Source organism: Megalops cyprinoides, chromosome 23 (assembly GCF_013368585.1).
Source record: "Megalops cyprinoides isolate fMegCyp1 chromosome 23, fMegCyp1.pri, whole genome shotgun sequence".
Taxonomy (NCBI): Eukaryota; Metazoa; Chordata; class Actinopteri; order Elopiformes; family Megalopidae; genus Megalops; species Megalops cyprinoides.
The window spans coordinates 20567999-20589602 of NC_050605.1; the positions used below are offsets into that span (position 1 = coordinate 20567999).

Sequence of the window (21604 nt, forward strand, 5' to 3'; positions counted from 1 at the left end):
CAAGGTGCTCCACAAGGCAAAGTAAACCTGTGAGAATGTTTGCTTGGACTATATTCCAATAATGCTGTGCCAAAATCAAACCAAAGGGTCAAAGTTCACTATTAAAGCCTGACTCAAGTGAGAATCAAACATTTTGATCTGATGCCCTACTTTCGGTAGCTTGGGTATATCCTGTTACTGCAGGGTTTGTATCATTTTTTTCAGGGAATTGTATAAATATAGCATTAAACTCCTAGATTTCTGAGGGCAGTCAAAATAAAATTTCCAACATTCCCAAGGCCTTGCACTCAGGTGAGGTTACTGTCCCAGGTGGGGCTGCATCCAGACGAGGTTTTCGTTTTTCCATTTAAGATCACCACTCATCCTCAGTGGCTGGAATTCATCTGGCAAATGGACTCCTGACATTTCCCCTCCCTGCTGCATATGGAGGGTCTGCCGCTTAACCAGCTATCTTTATCTGTCTTTATTCAGAACATCGGTGCACGTCATGAAGGCTGTTTGTCTTAGACACTTAGCTTTCTGAAAAGTTTAAAGCCAGTAGTTGTGCATACTAAGTGGAACAAGTATATTCTAAATTTTACCTGCAGTCTACTTATAGATTTGTCGACTTCACCCCCGCAAAAGTTGTTAAATCATGAAGAAATTGGGTGAAGAAATTAAAAAAGGGGTGAAGAAATTAAAAAATTGTTACATTCCACGTGTGTGCTAGCTCAGGAGTAAGATTAGAACCTGAGAGGGTTATCAGGGTCAACAGAAGTTTATTTTAGGCAAGAACACTAAATCAAAGTAAATACAATCCGCAGTGATTCCACGCCACAAGTTCTGTGCAAAAAAACAACAAACTAAAAAACTGAAGAGAAGAAAAACATGTCCTTATCCCCATCTTAACCAATCAACATTTACAGAAGCCTAATGGTCCAACAGCTCAAAGCCCCAAAGTTTAAGCTGGAAGGAACTCAGTGCCAATATTCTGACCAAAAATAACAGGGACAAACTTCCATTGAAGCTGGGCTTTAAATGTAACTGAAACTGGAAATTTGGAAGTGCTTTTGTTTTGTCTTCAGTGGTGTGGTTAGGAGAGTATCAGGAAAAATTTGCTGACACTGCAGGTCTTCGCTTCCCAAAGGTGGCAGGAAGTAGCTCACCAACAAGCTGACAAACAAGCCGCTGATTGGTCGGGTCACAATATAGCCCAGGAAGAGCCACACTATCAGAGAGGGCAGCTCTGGTTTATCACTGAAACTTTGGTTTGGCTAATTTACAGATATTTCAGCTCTCCAAGTACAGTGTAATTGTTTTCTCCCCCCAAGAACTATTTCTGGTCCCATCTCTGTCTCCACCACGTGACCTGTCATCTCCACAGTCTTCCTCCCTCCGGAATCATCACCAGATTGGGGCTATGAAGTTAAATCTGGACTCTGAAGTTAAATCTGAAATCCCGCTTACCCATCATGTTGTAGAGACTCTGAGGTGCAAACTGTCTCGGCATTTTCTGGATTGCTTCTTTGTACACTGACAGGGCCTCCTGTGAATAAAACGAGGGGGTCAGTTATTAATGAGGATGAACTAATTAGTCTAGGTTTTCCTTCGGGAAGGTCTTTCTTCTGGTGTTGACAGTGACAAAGTGAATGGGGTCACAACAGTGGTATCTTACACCGCACATTATAGTACATGTGTTATGAGAAACCAACCTCAGGGTTCTTGGGATAAAGACATACTCCTAACTTGGCCCACCATCCTGCCAGTTTGAAAACACCGAGCTGAGATTCCACATGTATAATCCTCAAGATTTTCTTCATTAAGACTGATCTTGTGGGTGTTTGATAGGTGCGGGCAACATTTATATGTTATATATTTTCTAGTTCAGGTACGTATTCATTTTTTTTTTTTTTTTTGCAAATGGGAGCACCATTCCCATTGTAGACATATGGATTATGTCATTTAAAATCCAGGGTTATTCAGTGGGTTGTTCGAATGGGAAGTTAGTTCATTTTGGTAGTTGGAGGCAACACTGTAGTTAAGGTTGGGGTTCTTGAATTAACATCCATTTCTAATGGTAGATTATATACACGGTGGCAGTGTAACATAGTGGTAAGGAGCAGGACTCGTAACCAAAAGGTTGCCAGTTTGATTCCCCACTGGGGCACTGCTGCTGTCCCCTTGTGCAAGGTACATAACACATAACCCATAAACTACTACCTCAGTAAATATCCAGCTGTATCAATGGATAACACTGTAAAAATTGTAACACTCTGGATAAGTGCATCTTGTGCATTTATAAATTTATAAATGACAGGTAATGTATTGATCTCCAGCTTGGATCTGTATGTCGGCCTAGTTCTGTGCCCACCTCCTGCTGGCCCTGCTCGTGCAGCAGCTTCCCCAGGTTGTAGAGGCAGCTGGTGACCGAGCTCTTGTGGGCGTGGGGGTCCTTCAGGTTTTCGTCAGGGATGTTGGCGCAGGTGAGGAATGTCCGCTTGGCCTCATCCAGACGCCCCTGGTTCATCAGGACAATCCCCGTGTTCAAGTACGCAGCTGCAGAGCCAGAGAGGCAACACAGGGTCAACATTCAGCAGGTAATAATCACGGGGACCTGGAGAGTAACTGATATATGGTAGCAGACTTGGCTTCCCTTGTCTGCTCAGGTTGCACAAATTAACTAAGGGTGGGGCTAGAATGGTGTTATGCTATCACTGACTGGTCGGGGAGTGTTGTTAGCCTGGTCTGACACTGCTGCTCATTCAACTTGAACGGATACGCCCCTGTTCTCTTGTGGTGGAAGTTGCTCTGGATAAGAGCGTCTGCTAAATGAATGTAATGTAACCTCCTCCGAGAGAAACCAATGCTGTGGTCAGTAGTGTGGCGTAGGTACTTTGCCCCAGTATTGCCGCAGTAAATATCCAGTTGTGCAAATCATAACATGTAAGAACTGTAACCTCTGTAAGTCGCTCTGGTAAGAGCGTCTGCTAAGCAATTAAATGTAGACGTAGCACTACAAAACTCGTTCACGTCTCCCTCTGAGACTGCAAATGGCATGGTCTCCCTCCCGGTAACTGTCTGCCACATGCAATACACCACAAATGAGTTAAAACACTCTCCTCCATTACCCTTGTCCTTTAACTCTTAATCACGATGTGGCAGCAATCCAACATTTATCAAATCAGCACTGTCTCTGAATAACCTTCCTTTGGACTGCCCAGGGTTTCTGCTGGAAAGCTGTTCCAGACTGTTTGCTTAAGGGGTCTCTGTCTCAGATGGAGGAAGAAAGTGGGACAAGACGCTGTGATCTCGTATATACGTCTGAGAACACATGACCTACACGTGAACTACCCTGCACAGTACATGAAGAGTTCCTGTTTAATTATGCGGCTTTTCGCATTTTCAGTCCTTAGCCTCATTGTAGAATCAACTTCCTCTCTTTAAATTAATACATTTACACCCAGGCTCATTAACACGGTGTCTGTGGATTTTAGCGATTTCCTTGATTTACTTTCTCATTAGTCTGGGAGTGAAATGTGCCAGCCAATTGAAATTGTTCAGGATCATGTGATCACATGGTCACATCCTAACATTATATTCACTGACTAAACCTTGGGACCCTAATATGTTATGTATGTTATACATTATTCCTCTTTTTGTTGCAAAGGATGACCATTTCCAGCACTATAGCATGGCCATCACACGCAATACCAAATTACTTTTCATGGTATTGAGAGTTATACAGGCTTTTAAAGTTGTAAATGATTCCAAGAGACCTCATATATCCTTTACCAGCATGATTTTCAACAGCAAAAATTTTTGGTCTTACATATTCTGTAATCCTTTTAGCAGAGGTAATGAACATGAAGCACAGTTCCTAATTACAACAATAGCGACCGTAGTGTATTACTTGCAGTCTCAATCCTCAGAAAACCACTGTAGTGCATGCTACTCTACAGTTTCATAACAGAAGTTCCTCAACATACTGAAAAAAGAAATGGCTTTCAAGTTCATTTAATTTGATTTAACTTAATTTCACATTTGAAGTTGATAATTCCAAATATGATCTGCACCGTTATAACTATACAGGGGCTTACATATAATGAGGAACTACATACTAGTACATATATATGTATGCATATACTCTCACAATCTTCTTAGACATTAATTGACTGTATATGACTAAAAGCTCTGACCGTTCCTGCTCTCTGTCACTGCTCGATAATGCAAAAAAATCAGCCCAATTAAGAACATGACCAGTGAAGAATGAGAAGTCCCTCCTTATACCTGAGGACTCAATTCTGCTAATCTGACATCTGACAGGGGCCGATAATGGCCCGCAAACAGCATGAGGGAACTACAACTAAGCAGAAGATAAAGGAGAACGAATTAAAACCAGACAGTAAGAGTGCGTTAGACCTGGATTAATTATCAGTGCAATTAAGAAAGGGTTTATTCTTTTGAAATGAATGGGGTTATACTGAAATGACTCAAAAGCTCAGCTGGTCCATTAATTCGGTGTGTGTCACCACCGTTTTCCCCATTTCCCAGGTGCCTGGCTGCAGACGTGATCAGGGGAGCCTAAAATTGCCTATAAAACTGAAACGGTACTTACAAGCCAAAGTTGGCCGGCTCCCAATCGCCAGCTTATAGTAATGCAGGGCCTCGGAGAACTTGTTGTTTTCTTGTAGCAGCAATCCTCTGGACAAAAAAAGAAGCGAGCCAAGAGTTTCAGCAGAAATCTCAATTACGGTGAATATTACCATCAGACAATAGTTGCCATGGGGGAATGCACTCTCAAACAGGAGACCAGGGAGAAAACAAATCGAAGTGTCATAGCTAACCCCCCCCCCCACACACACACACACACACACACACTCTGGGCGCACAGCGAGGGAGAGTGGTGCTAAGGGTGACATTTCTCTGACAAGGTGGTATCTCTAATTTTAGTACTCTCAAGCAAGCCTCCAGAGTGAAACAGAGGATGAAAGAGCAGAACTTTGGAATACAGTCAAGTGAGGAGAAGAAAGAAGAATACTGCCTATACAAATATGCTTAAAAATAGTGGTGTTTACTAGAGATACACAAGCACTGAGACAGGATAGCCACAATCTTTGTAAAATAGGACACTGATTCACATGTTGTACAGGTGTCAATCAGCTGCTGAATGCAAGCCAAAGCCTCCAGGACTTTGGATCTCTGGTCCCAGGAGAGGACACTATGCTGGAGTGTAATGGTGAGTTCAGCTGTTGGACACAGTCCTACATTGCATTTGCAACCAGGACTAAAATCTTCAATGTGAATCTGCAGGCCATGGTTTTGTATACCCCCCACTGCCCTGACAAATCTGCTGTCCAGGGTCTATACCCCAGAGTGACCAGGAATATGGCAGAAACATTCGAAAGACATAGTGTGTCTTTGCTGTGTTCCTCAGTCATTCACCGATGCACATCTGTGAAATTCGTCATGTCAGAAAAAAACTGCAGGGTCAGGAACAAAGCTGGCCCTGACCTTGAGCACATCTAAAACGCAACAACCTTCCGCTCCCGGACCAGAATTTAGCAAGGAGCTTGGAAGGCTGTCCTTCAAAGCCACAGTAATGAGATGTGCGCTTGAAAAGTGGCCATCTCAATGAGAATTCATAACTCATCTTCGGTTCCTTTCAACATGCAAGGAGTTTAATTCAGCCTGCAGTCACAAGACATATCCAACAGACTACACAGACTGTGACAGAGAAGAGAAACGTAGCCAAGGGAATCAGAGGTGTCAGAGTTATGGGGTCTGGTACCCTTGGCACTTCAGGGTTAATGTAAGTATCAGAAGTAGCTGCTGTCGTCCCCAAGGCTTACAAAAGCCTGATTAATGGAAACACTGTCACAGTAACAGCGCCCCTGGGAATTCAACAGACAGTTTCCTCAATGAGGAGACTGCCGATCAATAGACGCTTTCTAAGGGCCGGTCCCGCAGAGAAAGCACAGGGATGATTCATGCATACTCACAGATTATACAGCATGTCGGCCATGTTTCTGCGGTAGTACAGGGCATTCCTGTAGGCCCGTTCGGCCTCCGCCATCTTCCCCTGATTCTTCAGGACGTTTCCGAGGTTGCCCCACGCTGGCAGGGGGTAGAGAGAGTCCGTCAGTACACTTTCCAAACTTTTTACTCGTGTAAGATTGTTGTTCTCTCCTGAGAGCTTTAGGTAGGCTTTGGCCACCTCCAGTAGCGCCAAAGGTATCTCAAAGCAGCAAAAAAATGAAATTAGACATGACAGCACATTGGTCCTCCGCTCACATCAGCTGAAATATGGCTCCACAAAAGCTGTTTGTCATCAGAAGAAAAAACAAGGTCAAACATAAGCGGTAATATTCAGTGTTGAGCCTCTCACAGCACCCAGATGGAAAGAACTGCTCATAACACCGTGATCCTGAAAGATCGATAACAATATTACATTTAAATCCTTAACAGATTCCTTCTGCGCTGCGCTAGGGTCAATAAATAATATATCACGTAACTTAAGTGGCCGGCCTGTTGAATGTGTCAATATTTCTGCCAGGAAGGTAAATCCACACTGAGGGAAAGTACAGACAGTTGGGATCCATCATGCAGTCAGTCGCTCAGACTTTTTATGCACTATTTAAGCCAATCTACAGCCCTAGCTCCACACCACTGGGACGACAAACTGCAAGTGCTCTGAGGCAGAGTCACTGTAAAAAAATCTCTCCTCAGAATGCTGTTTCTCTTTAATCTCCTGACAGCTGTAAAGAAGGGGAAAAAAATCACAAACATAGCCATTCAGGCTGTACTTTTTATTAAAATATATAAACCGATCTCTTCGTCCAATGCTTATTTTAGGCCATGCATTTAGTAGCACACTTATTAGTGAGCCGTGCCTGTATTAAATTCCATTTAAGATGATCAATACCTCTGTAATAAATGACAGAATTTTCCTGTCCTGTTTCCTTTGCACTGCAAGAGTACTGCATGGAAGAACAGCCTTTGGGTTGGTTTGTGGGAGCCCTCTAGTTTTACTGCGCACTTCTGTACAGTAACAGGCAATTTTTATTTTTACTATTTTTCACATTTTAGAAGAATATGAAAGACATCCAAACTTTGAAATAACACAGATGGAATTATGCAGTGGCCAAAAAAGTGTTATAAACAAATCAAAATCTTTCATTTTAGATTCTCCAAAGTAGCCAAAAAATATTTTTCAAAAATAATTTTTTTGTGTTGATAGATAAATATAAATAGTGAAGCTGATGCCTAAGAAACAAATTTCAAGCATTTAAGCACAAGTCTTCCGATCAAAATGTTTTTGCGTGCATGTTTCCCACTGTCTTAATCTTGTGTGTGCGACCTTTTGACTGGTACTGTATGTGTGCGGCCACTGCTTCATAGCAGGGCTTTCAAAGGACAAGCGAGGATTATCTCTGCGTGGTGCTGTCGAGGAGCTGGCCCACAACGACTCTTCACACATCGCTTGACAGTGAGCCAAGGCAAGCGCTGATGGCCTTCCCAGCCCGGGTTAACAGCCATCACAATTCTGTACCTCGGCCAATCCGAGAGGGAGAACAGTTCACATCATATGCCATTGTTTCACTTGTTCATCTTCTGATTCGAAGGAGCAAGTCAAAGAATTACGCATGACTGGCCCTGGTTTACCATACTGAAACGTGTGCTCGGACGCAGGGTTTTTCTACGGCAACTAAAAGCAGAAATGTCAAAGGCGAGCACAGAGGACTGACTCCCCTGTGGTGACAATGAGGTGTCCAATTACAGGGGTACGTTTCAAACAAAAGGTCAGTGAACCGTCAAAGGACCCTTCCCAGCATGCCGTCTGAGACACTCATTTTCAATCAGGCTCATGAGAAAAAAAAATGTTAAAAAAGCCCCTTCTCCTGTTCATATCACAACTGTACTAATACTAGGCAGGAGTTACACTTGTACAATCACTGCCGCTAATTACACCCACAGCAGCGTTAGTGACAGGGTGAGATGCTGATTGCAACTCAAGGCTCAATGCCATAGTTTAACTCCTTATAGGGAAATTGTGGTTTGACCCATAATGCACCAGCAGAACCCCATCTGTATTAATTAATCCCAGACAATGCATGACATGAAGTCATCTGTCTTGTCGTGGTGCTCCTGTTTAGCAAGTATATATATGACACCATGGGCTAACAAAAAGAGACTAAGATAATACATTAAGACATAGATCTGTCCTCTCTCTTTTAATGGTGTGCCTAGAGGAAGTTAAGATAACATGCAATATATCATTTTTATTTCCACAGAGAAAGCAGCAGACTCAACCCTCTGGATACACCCTTCCAGATAGAGGAATTATATTTCTAAGGGACTGCCATGGCTATTATAACCCATCCCCCGCAGGGCTGCCTTTGTTAACGACACCGCAGCTCTCCTGAGACACTGTGTCATCACTTACATGGTCCCTCGACAACTCCCACTGTCTAGTAAGAATACGATTTGAATGAATTTCACTAGATGCTCTCTCACACCCACGCACACATGCACACACGCATACAGACACATACAAATACTTACATCAATGGGACGATTGCTTTTCATGTTCATACTGTTAAATTGGTAGTAGAATCAATACTGTCTGTGTAATGCAAGTAAATTCTTCTCAGATTTTTGTCTTTGCTTACGCTGTTTTTAGGATACAGAGTGATAGGATAACCAACACAAACTCTTAAGTCAGCTCAAAAAAAAAAAGAAAATCTGGGTACAACCACAGTCCACAAAAACAACAATACCCCATTTGGAACAATACCGGCTTTCACATTCATCACTGTGGTGTATTAAAAAAAAATTCCACAAACTCCGAAGTGTGACTTGTAATAAGGTCCGATTTACCTTTGGCAGGGTTCACCGTTATCCCTGACCTGTACAACATCTCCTCGTTCTGCCAGTCCTGGTTCCTCAGCACGGTCTTAATGCCGTAGAGGAGGACCAGCGCGGCACTGCAGTAGAGCAGCAGGGTTTTGGAGGTCCGTCTCCTCAGCCTGACGTACAGGGCCCGTATCCCCACTGTCAGGAGCAGGCAGAAGCCCATGCTGGGGATGTAGAGCACCCTCTCGGCGATCACGAAGCCCACGTAGAAGAACAGGTTGGTGGCCGGGAGGAAAGGGATGGCCAGCAGCCCCAGAGAGAACACCACCACGTTCTCCGTGGTGGGCAGCGAGGTCTTCGGAACGCAGTGGTTCTTCGTACCGTTCTCAACGCTCTTCGGAGGTTCCGAGCCTGGGCCGGGGTGCTCGGGGTCCGGGTGACAGCTGTGCCCGTTCGTGCTGGACTTCCCGTTGGTGACGTGGGCTTTCCCGTTTGCCTCGCGGAGCTTGGCCGGGCTCCGGAGGCCAAACCAAGCCAGGAGCAGCAGCGCGGCGTAGAAGGCCACAGTGTGAAGGTTCCTCCAATCGGCCAGCGTCCTGAGGAGAGGCAGGGCGTCCATGGACCAATCGAAACTAAGCGTGTTGGGGCACAAGAGCAGCCACACGTTGGCGGCGGGCAGGTAGAGGAAGGTCAGCGTCCTGGTGAGGAGGCTCGAGGAATCGGCCGCTGGGTTGTCGGAGTTCGAGAAGTTGGGCGGCTTGTTGCCCATCCAGTAGAGGCGACTGGCCAGCAGGACGGCGCCCCAGGTGGCCAGCAAACAGACGCTCCAGAGCAGGCCGGCGTTCTTCCTCTGCAAGAGAAAAGAAAAGCACACGGGGTGCAACGTTTCAATCAACCGGACACAGCAAGGCCACTGCAGGTAAACCGATCTACAACGGGGAGAGCCAATCCACTTCTCCGTTTGGCTTGAGGTTTCCTCCAAATTGATTTTAATCTGAGCTGTATTCATAAACTGAGCGGCGGACCGAGTATAATTTCGATTTTTGAACCAGCGTGACGAGGTCAGTGAGGGAAGAGTGAAAACACAGGAGTGCTTTACAGGGCCGTGAGGATCTCAGACTGCATCCATGGACAATTTATTCACCCCAGTGCTTTCTGCAGTATTGGCAGGACAGTCTGAGAAGGAACCACCAGGGCCAGCAATAATACAGCTTTTGTTGCTGTGGAACAATTTCAAATGCGCACATGAACAGATCGAGATATAGGCTGTTTATATAGTTGTGAGGCACTACATGGAAATGACACAAAGTTTACTAAAAAGACACCTTGTTCTTTAAAAAACATTCCATTTGTCACAGCCTAATTTTAAATTGTTGTCCTTCATCCCATGCACAGAATGAGATGCCATGTAGTTATGATCAGCCTCCTTTAAAAGGACAGACATTCTGATTACATCACAGCAATTATAACTAAGAAAGTATTACCCATACAATTTCCCCTGTAACTTTACATCTCTATCTTCCACTTATTCTGTCCTCTGGCATATACAATACATTACATTACAGTACAATCATTTAGCAGACACTTTGATCCAGAGCAACTTCCAGCACAAAATAACATAAGCATCCATTCAAGTTAAATAAGCAACAGTGTCAGACCAGGCTAACAACATTCTCAAACCAAGGTTTATACCTAATATACCTCAACACATAGCAATGTATCAATCACTACAGGTCTGACACTAAACAAATTCTTTGTTCCTACATGGAAAGAGTTACGATGCATCTGTAGGGTGTTTGGAACTTTAATTCGTTAATACAAGCATGGTCAAAAAAGGTCTACTGCATGGGTCCCGGCAGATGTATGTCAGATTGACCAGCTTCACAATGTTTACTTTGGAAACCTGGTGCCACTAGAGCTCTTTATGGTTTCCTTTTTCCCCCCAATAAAGGTAACATAAATAAAGAGAAAACAAACACCACATCTGTTCCCGTACGAGAGAGGCAGACAGCGATTTGCTTGCAGGGACTGCGAGGAACGTTGACATCATAACCAGCGATGCCAAGAACCAAACTACAACATTAGCTAGATTCAGGCTAGATAATCAAGGAATTGGGAATAGCCGATTCCAAAAGAAAGAAACAAACAGCACCAAGACCTGGGGTCATTTGAATTCAACTATAAGAAAGTAATTGATGTACTGTATTAGGTCACTTTGAACAATTTTTTTTATGTCTTTTGATATTTTCTCAAGAAACACATTTATTATTATTATGAAATATTAAAATTAATATAAATATAACATAGATTTGAATCTTTTTTTATTTTTGTTAGAATGTTTTACTGATGACTGTTCAAGCTGTACAGATTCTTCTAATGTCCATGCGCGGTCAGTGCAGACATCTATTCTCAAGAGCGGAGCGGTGCGAATACCTTTATTCACCCAGCATTTTTCAGGCAATGCTCGTGTCACACATTTTTTACCATTAAAATGAAGAGGCAAGGCCTCTGCACAAGTATGGGTTCAGCTTCCACAAATCCATCAGAATTGGCACCTAAGACAAAGGGATTCCTTTCAGCACCCAGGCTCATACTTTACAGAATGGCTCTGCCTCAAGGTTCAGTATTGATTTTCTTGCTGTACTTTATCACAGAGGTCTGAACCCGGGAGGTGAAAGTGTATTCTGAGGGGAAATCTGGTTAGAGAGGCAATTTTCATTCCGTCCCATCATATTAATGCACTATTGATGTACCGAGCAGGTTCGCTCAGCCAATTTCAGCGGTTGACACAAATATGCTTTCAACTTCACAGAGTGGGGGAAAAAATGCAATGGCTAAATCTACAGCCAAGTCTCAGAAACAAGACGGGAAACCAAACCAAAGCAAAGTGGCCATAACCGAGAACCTCCAGAGAACGTTGAAAAAACAGTCTTAATGTCTGTGTGGAAAAATATCTCGATAATCTGCAAACGTCCTCCTCCGTTTAGTGATGGAGTTTAATTATGTGTCTGGATAAATGTAACTGCAATGACAACCCCCATAGGTGCACACGTGTGTGTGTGTGTGTGTGTGTGTGTGTGTGTGTATGTTTGTGTCTGTGTGTGTGTGTTTGTGTCTGTGTGTGTTGTACGCTTTAACTCACATTGCTTGCGTGACTGTGACAAATTCAGCATTTGAGAGCCATGGCATGTCTCCGTGTCAATTTTTTCCAGCCTCCGTTTCAGCCTGTACATCAGAGTCAGGCTACAGCCACTTGATCCAGCACACTAAAACGCCATGCTGCAGTCGGATGATCACAACAGGAGCTCATTTCTCCTGATAAATAACAGGAGCTGCATCGCAATGACGGACGTAGGAATCCCGGGCCTGGGTGTGCGTGAGAGCGCCGTCTGGGGAGCCGTTTGCTCAGACCTGTTACGGAGTGCGACAGGACAGCGAGGGCCCCGTGGAAAATGAGATGCTACATGTGGAAGGGATGATGCTGTAAATGCAGTCCCCTGCAGCGTCTCTAAACAGCATGTGGCTGAGACCAAAGGGACCAGTGCTGCTAAAGAGACAGGCTGAGCTGACCAGACACCGAGTGCGTCTGCGGACCCGCACTGAGACAGGAGAGGGACTGTAAAATCTATCTTGAACAGGAACAAGTCTGAAAAAATTTTTACATTTATATTTACGTGAATTCATTTGGCAGGTGTTTTTATCCAAAGCGACTTGCAAGTGAGGCAGAGTTCAACACAGGCAAAAGTACAGCGTGAAACAATTCTTATAAATTATGCTATGAGGTGCCACTGATTGGTAAAGTGCATAATTACATTACATTCATTTAGCAGACGCTCTTGCCCAGAGCAACCTCCAGCACAAAAGAACAGATGTATACCCATTCAAGCTGAATGAGCAACAGTGTCAGACCAGGCTAACAATACTCCCAGACCAGTGAGAGGGAGCATAGCACTATTCAAGCCCTACCACAAGTTAACTTGTGCTAACCTGACTATACAGCCTAGAAACTAAGGGAAGCCAAGTAAACATAAACTACCATCCTACATAAGGACATGATTCGCAGTAGACTGGTATGTAGTGGAATAGTTAATTAGTTGCTTAAGTAATTAATGTTTACAAATCCTTAGGTTAAAACATGTGCAGCAACTGAGCTTTCATCGCCTTAAGTAACCAAAGCATAGCTAGAAAAATACAGCTGTTGGCACCCCATGCTGTAAGCCTTTGCAGGAAAAATGCTTTTGCTACACAGGGTATTGTATTTTCCAATAACTTTTCCTCAAAGACCAAAGGCAAGTACTGGCCTCATGAAAGCTTCCCGATCGATGTCCTGCTATTTCACGAGGGTCACCGTTGTCCAAACTGTAGGGTCACTTCCCCGGAGAGCACCAGAAAAAAAACAGCGGAATGGGAAACAGCTGCAAAATGCGTATTTCACAGGAAGCCAACACAGGTTTCAAACAAGGAAAATATATCTATATTGCAGAATGCACTTACAACAGTCTTGAAGATTCATGGTGTTTCTAACACTTATGAGACCACACGGCCAGCTGGATCTGGAGACAGCACCCACAGCTGGTGCTTAGTACTGTCACATTATTTAATAAACTGGGACCCACCAGGAACACAGAGGTTCTGGTCATGATCCCAGGGGATACAGACACACAAAAAGGCAGTGTAGGGCCACTAACAGGAAAAGGAAAAACCCTTGTTTCATAAGAACGTTAAAAGACAAACAACAGCTTCAGCATGACATCACAACAGCTCGTGCCGATTCATATAAATTTACTCTTAAGTCAGTCGGTGACCCGACGCAAACTGGCACACTGACACTAAAATGGGTTGGTCTAAGGGAAATGCCAAAATTAGGTTAGCGGCCCCAGGTAATTGGCGTGTGAGGCCAAATTACACAGGCACGAAGGTTACTTCCTCTCAGCCACACAGCGCAGGGACCAATTAAGAGTGTATGACACGAAGGAACGCCGTCTGTACGTAATAGCTGCCCCGCGTAAAATTAGAGCTAACGCGAGTTCAAGGAACGTGTCATTCATCAGCAACTGCACCACAGAAATGAATGAATGAATACATAACTGATATCATTTCCAATGTCATCAGGGATACGGCAGTGGACGGCATTAACCATCCCTGTGCTAAAGTGATTCTAACATTGCAGCAGTGTGGGGTAGTGGTTAAGGAGCAGGGCTCGTAACCAGAAGGTTGCTGGTTTGATTCCCTGCTGAGGGCACTGCTGCTGTACCCTTGGGCAAAGTACTTAACCCACAATTGCCTCAGTAAACATCCAGCTGTATAAATGGACGAAACTGTAACCTATGTAAGTCACTCTGGATAAGAGGCTCTGCTAAATGTCAATAATGTAATGTAACATGAAATGAGAGCGCCTTTTTAAGCACTTAAACTTATAATTATAAAATACAAAAAATATGCTTAAAATATGTATCTACATGACCTCGTTGATAACAACAGGCTGGACACATTAAAATTGACCTAAAACCTTACAGTATCATCTCTATAATTACTTCTATCTCCATTTGTTTCAGACATGGGAGATACCGGGCCCACCAACATGGCTGCTGATTTTTTTTTTTTTTTTTTTTTTTACAGTAGGTCACCGCAAGTCTGATGAGATGTTAAGGCGGCAGAGGGAGGTGGCCTGCGAGTGCAGCAGCGCTGGTTTATCAGCCTTGGCGCTGAAATGCACCATGAATTACAGCCGATAAAAAGCAATATGAAATATGCGCTTTTCTGCAGACATAAATCAAAGAGGGAGTGCCGTGGCAGGGGAATCAGCACGCTCGCTAACACTGTCGGAGCCGACGGTTCAAACAATTACCCCCCGTCTGAACCTCCCCAGATCCCGCAGACGGGCCGAATTCCACGAATCCCAGCCTGGTTTTACACTCTGTGTGTCAATCTCAGCTATGAATGTATGCCGACACCTCTGAGGTAAGAAGAAGGTAACATCCTAGATCAGCCGAGTGAGGGCTCATGCTTGTCCATGCTGGCTGGGTCGGCACGGGGGCCACAACCACACACCTTGCATGGGAATGGGTGAGGATTTATGGTGCACCTGTTGATTAACAGCAACTTTCTCTCTCACCAGATGGAAATTTTAAACTTCTTTTGCTATTTAGATGAAGCATGGAGACAGAATGAATCCAAAGGAAGTTCATACTTGGACAAGATTGACACCTGGACTGTACAGGTGTACTGGTGTCAGGTGGGACATGGTCAGTCAGGCAGAGTTATCCCTGTTGTGAGGTAAGGGGTGGGGTGGGGTGGATAGGCACTGTAAGGCATCTATAAAAAATTTAAAAATATTGTAATATATTGATGAATATGTTGTTCAGACTGTTCAGACTGACTGACAGAGAATGTATTGTGTATAGAAACAAAATGTATCAATGTAATATTTCATAAAATACCTAAATGGCAATAATCCACATATTTTAAATGTACTGACTGAATTAAAAGTATATTCTCAAAGCCATACATAAAAATATATAAATATTTGCATGGGAGGCAGCACTAGCATAAGGCCAACAGCTGGCCTGGGGAAAAAAAACAATGTGTCATTTCAACTTTCCCTCTCTTTTCCCTGCAGAGTGGAACACCACTGTGCTAACTGCCTTCAAATTGAGTGAAACTCCATTGGACCAACTGCACCCAAATGGTTCCCAGCAGCTGCTTGTGACCGATGCATGCATCTCCGTGTAACAGCACAAAATGGGTGACCCAACAAAGAAGGTCTGCAGCCTGCTCTAGTATTCTAAGGGAAATGTTAATCAGAACAAGATCAGAATGGCAGACACCAATTAGAACTGGAGCAATTTCTCCACAGAAAAAAAGGGGTCTTCAAGGGGAAATTCAATTACTTTAGATGGCTTGCATGCCATTACTTTTATCTCATTCGCAAACAAACATGTATATCCCGATAATGTGTTCCCAGTTAAAATGTCTGCCATTCAGCTGCTTCAGTTCAATTACCAACTGCAGGAGTCTCTGAGCTCCACTACTCCATTATAGAGAGGGTTGAGGAATGTGAGCTTTGTCTCTGTCAATAATCCTTTTTAGCTAGAAAAATGTGACTTAACTCCACTCCGCAGGAGGCAAGAGAGTCTTTTTCTCTCCTTCTTCTTTATTTTTTTTTTTTAAATCATTCTCTCCAAATCAGTTTAGAATTGAAACAATTTAGCCTTTATAAAGCAGGACATATGAAGAAAATATCCTTGCAGACGAGGTGCAGAATGAACTGATTACGGGATCTCTCTCGGTACCCAGAATCCTTTGCCGCACCCTCAGGCGGGGAACCTGACAGGAACCAAATGAAATACAACAGGGTTTTCAGCACTGACACTCCGCAGGGAAAACGAGGCTGAGCTTATTGATTCACCTTTGACTCATGGCACGGATCGCCGGCATCGGACGACCAAATCGCATCGTTCACATTATGTGCTCAGGGATTTGCTTCATCCTTTGCTCTGCGGTGCGGCTACAGCGTAATCCCCTGTTTACCAAGACATCCAGTGCTGCCGGGCACTGGAGAAAAACACGATGAAAGAAAAAAAAAAAACTATGACGGCACGCATCGGCTAAGACATTTCAGAGCGTTTACGGTCTACAACCTTCTTTCTCGGCTGTGGTTCTTCCATCGCCATCTTCCAACACAACTCGGATTTTTCCTCATGGACCACAGGATCAATTCCAGACACACACTCGCCCAAGTCTCTCAACACTTCAGCAGCAGAGCGTCAATGTATTCTGTTTAAGCTAAGAATGACCAGTACATTGGCTTTGTCCACCCTGATAATTGAGGTTTCTTGTTTCGATCCCTTTAAGGCGCCAAACCAGAGACTTTGAAAATGGATCCTGCAGTCTGTTTGCACAACAATCGGCAGTGAAATACATTGCTCAGGGGGTGTCTTCCCACATCATGGTGCAGAAACTAGGACTACATCAGCCTCTCAGACTCGGACTCTGCTTCCAAAGCTGAGAATCCATTCAACACACATGAAAATGGATATGTTTATTTTAAATTACTAAATTACACTAATGTAATGTGAATTCCAGGCCGGATTCTGACTGTACTCCCAGCTATCCCTGGAAAGCTCTACAAATCTGCAGCTGCATGGTGCAAATGACATCCCAATCACACTTGGGCTTTATATAAAACCTCTATTTTCAATAGCTTAAGGACTTGATGGATTATTGTCCTAAATAAGTCTTCGCTTCCTAACCGCAGAGAGCTTTATCCTCAGCAAACTGACATGCTGTCTGGGCTTGTACCATCTCGGCACAACCTCTGTCATCAAAAAAAAAAAAAAAATACTTTAGGCTTTCTGCTAGTTACCTTATTTTCTGTGTTTGTTTAATCCTTGCACTTCAGTTGGCGGGACACACTTGTGGTAAGCACAAAGTGAAGACAGTGCTGACTAAGGGGATTACGTCAGTATTAATACAGCATTTGGATGCGTATGGAGCAACGTCTGTGGTTAAGGTGATTCCAGCCACTGCTGTTGATAACTGCATCAGCGAAACACCCATGTCACTGGAACGGTGATACTGATAAACTAACCGAATCACACGGCAGCGCTGCTTATTAGGACCGAACTGGGGCCTGCCGTGCTGAAAGCAGCGACCTCATCACCAGGGGGTTGCGAGCTCAGATCCCAGGAGGGACTCCGCTGCTCGAGACGTTCTATAGACCCAGCTGTACTGTCAGCCTCTCGAATTCAGCCGTTAATTCAGATCAAGGTCAAGGTCAATCTAAGCTCAATGAACGGCTTGGTTGATTGAACTTACCGAATGTAGGCTGAATATAACTCTGTGCAAGGTTTCTGCTACAGCGATTTCCAGCGAGGAAAAGGAAACACTGCTGAAAAGTGCTGGGGTAACCAGCAGAGGAAGGGGAGACTCCTCGGTTAGCTGCTGAGAGCCCTTCAGATAATAAATAACTGCTGCATGGGCCATCACTTTCAATAACACAGTCATGGAAAAAGAGCAAGCGTGAAAGGCTGCCGAGTATTATTACACTGTCATAGTACATTGTGGGGATTAAAGCTCTTCTGTAGGTTAAACACGTCAGTATTAAGAAAGTTCATTTCCAACGAGATGTGGAAAAATCCAAGGTGCTTCTTCTTAAAATAGGAGAAACCAATCAGACAGAGGAAAAAGGAGGGAAAAAGAATAGGAATTATAGGCAGCAAACAAGAACTGCAGTGACAAAAATGCGCATTTTGTTTGGAAATAAATCTGAGATTTTGCCATTGGAAGTAACTGAAACCACATTAAGAGAGTCTGGATAAAGGGATAGCTCTTAAACATCGTCCTTCTTTCCTTCCCTCTTTTGTGCTTATTTATCCTGGAAAACTGTTCAGCCTGGAAAAAGAGGCTGGTTCAGCATCACTTCTGAGGAAATTAAGGGATTGCAAGGAGCCTGAGGAATAATTTCCCATGATTCCCCAAAAAATGCCACAGATTTTCAATTTAAAAAAAATAACTGTTCACATCTGGCCATATTGCTTTGCTTACGTGCTGTGTGCCCTCTGCCCAGGCCTGCCTTCATTACAAGGAATCTGGAAGGTTAGACTTCAAATCCAGGAGTCGTTGCTCTGGATAAGAGCTTCTACGAAATGACAAAATGGAAACGTAACTTCTGAGGATTACAAGATGCGTTTAGCTGCCTGGAGAAGGGGGTGGGGGGGGGGATGTCGCCTGCGGGATCCGCACCTTGCCGAAATGACAGAACCGTTCAACTCTTTCTTTGAGACTCTCTCCGAGCAACTCCGCTGTGCGGTTTTCAAACATGTTCTGTCATCTTCTTTCCACCACACGGCCCTGACAGAATAACTGCCACGGTGTTTGTACTGGCTACCCTTGACCCGAGGAGATCCAAGCAGCCAGAGAGCTGATGATTTGTGGTACAGAGCAGAGTATTTCACAGAAAGACTTCTGAGGCCTTAAGAGAATTCAGATGCTGTTCATCGTATATTAGATACCGTCTATCGCATGTGGTAAGATGAGACGTGATCCTTTGAACACCTTTATTGAACTGAACACAGAAATGTGGTGCCCTAAGAAGAAACTGTAAAGGCATAATGATGCATATTAGAAAATGATGAAATCACATTTTTCTGGTGTGCACAATCTGAAGCAAGAGACATTGCCATTCATGAAATGAAATTTCATACAGTAGAACAGCAGCTGCTTAAGATTCTGAAATACTATGCACAGTCACACATGCAAGCACAAATACACACACCCACGCACGCATGCTCACATACACTTATCACAGGGAAATGAGGGGGAATTATCATTCTCAACATCATTTCACAGATGAACGCTTCGATGGATAATAATTGGTTTTGCATTCATCAACCCACAATGCAAAGTGTAGTTTTGAAGTCATTCGCCACCCTGCCTCATTGACACAAATTAGGAAGAATATTGTCTCTGTCACGGTTTAATTACACACCACAGTGTGGAACCCCCTGAAAGAATATCAAGCCATCCGCTTGAAAGCACCCTCTTAAATAACACCGTGCTTCAAATGCCTGGTGAAAGCACAGTGGAGAAAAAAAAAAAAAACCACTGAATGTAAAACAAAAGCCGGGCCTTATCAAGACTGCAATGCAGCCGTTTTCGGACCGTCTGCGCTCTCCGTCACTCTCACACTTTCCTTTTTCCCGTCCACAAATTGCACTACTATCACAACCCGCTGCCCGTGGAAAGATAACGACTGTCTATTCTGTTCTGCCTATGCGGTTCCATCCGAGTCCTAATAGAACAAGAGTTATTCTGGCACTGAAAGTGGCAGAGTCTGCCACCACTGATTTCCATTTTCTTACTACTTTAGGTTCAATCTGCGGCGCGGTACACAGAACGTGAACTGCGAGCTGTGTTCTTTTATTCGTACCGGGCTAAACGAAACAGCGCGCACAGCAGTTCGCGCAAACCTACGTACACTGCAATATTGTATCTGCCAAATAATTACGCCACTGTGCATGCGATGACCTGGTGCTGGAAGTGAAAGCAGGATGCAGGACAAAGGCGGACTCTGTGCCTTGGGGAGGAGGTGTGAGGAGAGGAGATAAGGGGAGAGAGAGAGGAGTCCCCCGGGGAGTCTTCTTCCCATGACTCCCCAGCCACGGTCCGCCCATACCCCTCCGTGGCCTTGGACTCAGCCCAGTGCGACGGGTCAGCACTGGCTCCTACCGGTGGCATTCTTCAAGATTATAAATGACTGGAGCAACAACAGAGTACTTTAAAGAGCACTACATGCTCCAGATGCGCTGGCGGCAGTTTTGGGGGTCGGTACCCCTGATCAGTGGCTTCTCAGGCAGATTACTGAGGTCCATTGTCTGAAAATGGGCGGAGCACGTTGCTGAGGACTGGGCCGCTATCAAAGAGGCTATAGCTTGGCAAAAGACCAGGGCACTATCACACAGATAAATGCAGCCTGGGAATTCAACAAACCTCCTCCTCCTGGACTTTTCACTCTCAAATTAATATGCAATAATAATTTGACTACAGTTTTTTTTTTTTTCCAATTTTGCTATTTTGACAACCACCATTACCAAAAAGAAAGCCAACAAGTGGACTGATAACTTTAAATAGACATAAGTATCAAATATCATAAGGACATGGGCTGTGAATCTGAATTAATATGCTTGATAACATAACAATTACAAAGCCTGTGAAAGAGATAATTATACAGTGTACTCTGCTTCTTAATTAATATTGATATACCCCACTAGAAAGAATTAGATTGAGTGAACATGTAATGTAATATGGCAGTCACTGGAGTGAAATGGTGCACAATTCATTTAAATGTTCATTAGAATTTGAGTACAGCATATCTCACAATAATTACCAAATCACTTATGTGGTAAAATGTTTTGACAAATAAGCTATGAGGTTCAGCTCAGTGCCTGGACACCAGTATTTTATTTCAATTTAGCTAGGAATATTGACTGGGTTACAGCATTGTAGCTCAAGCAGAACTAGCAACGAGGTCAGTGACATTCAAAAACTGTAATTGACACCAGTCAATTTATTTGAATTAATGAAGAACAACATTAAAACATTAAACTTTAAAAAGTATATGAAGTATTCAAAGAACTCATATAAGGGCATTTCTCAAGTAGTTAGAAAAGAGTTTGTTCAAAACATAAGCTTCCACTTTACCTCTTCATTTGATACTGTGGTCATAACAATTACCCGCACATAAGAATCAAACCCCTCTGGTCAGATGTGATTGTTAGCCAAGTGCACTGCGGTGGGGATTCGCCTGACACAGCAGAATCACTATTCAATAGAGCAAAATCGACTAACCTTTCAACCACAAAACTAATATTACAAAAGCACAGGCCAGAGATATAAGCGCTCCAAGCATATCTGAACTTGCGCATCTAATGCAAAGGAAAAGTATATTTCAGCTGCATCGTTGCATTGCTGAGACAGCACATGGCGGATTTCCAGTGTGACATAGCTCCTCTCATTCCCATGAATCACCACCATTGCGTCCAACCTGGCGTTGTCACGGCGCTGTGATAATTATTACAGTGTCACAATGCAGACATGAGTAATGGGTCTGAGACACACAGTCTGATGCTGAATAGCCCATTATCAGAAATGAAAGGAAAAGCACAGCGGTTTGTTGATAAAACGCTCCAGGAAAGCAGAGGCAGCTGGAGCTCCTCTCTGTGCCTCCGGACATCTTTATTAGTGCACAGGCACGATGCGTCTGCACGGCCGT

The 21604-nt window shown here is 43.8% G+C and overlaps 1 protein-coding gene across 1 annotated transcript in view; it reads right to left on the reverse strand.

The window, feature by feature from the left end:
• tmtc2b (transmembrane O-mannosyltransferase targeting cadherins 2b) overlaps window positions 1-21604 on the reverse strand; it is a 114552-nt gene that overhangs the window by 25872 nt on the left and 67076 nt on the right. Inside the window, exons 3-7 of the mRNA XM_036517465.1 lie at window positions 8857-9682; window positions 5979-6093; window positions 4595-4680; window positions 2351-2535; window positions 1447-1525 (exon numbers count right to left, since the gene is read on the reverse strand). Coding sequence (XP_036373358.1) covers window positions 1447-1525; window positions 2351-2535; window positions 4595-4680; window positions 5979-6093; window positions 8857-9682 — 1291 coding nt within the window. The remainder of the gene's footprint in view (window positions 1-1446; window positions 1526-2350; window positions 2536-4594; window positions 4681-5978; window positions 6094-8856; window positions 9683-21604) is intronic.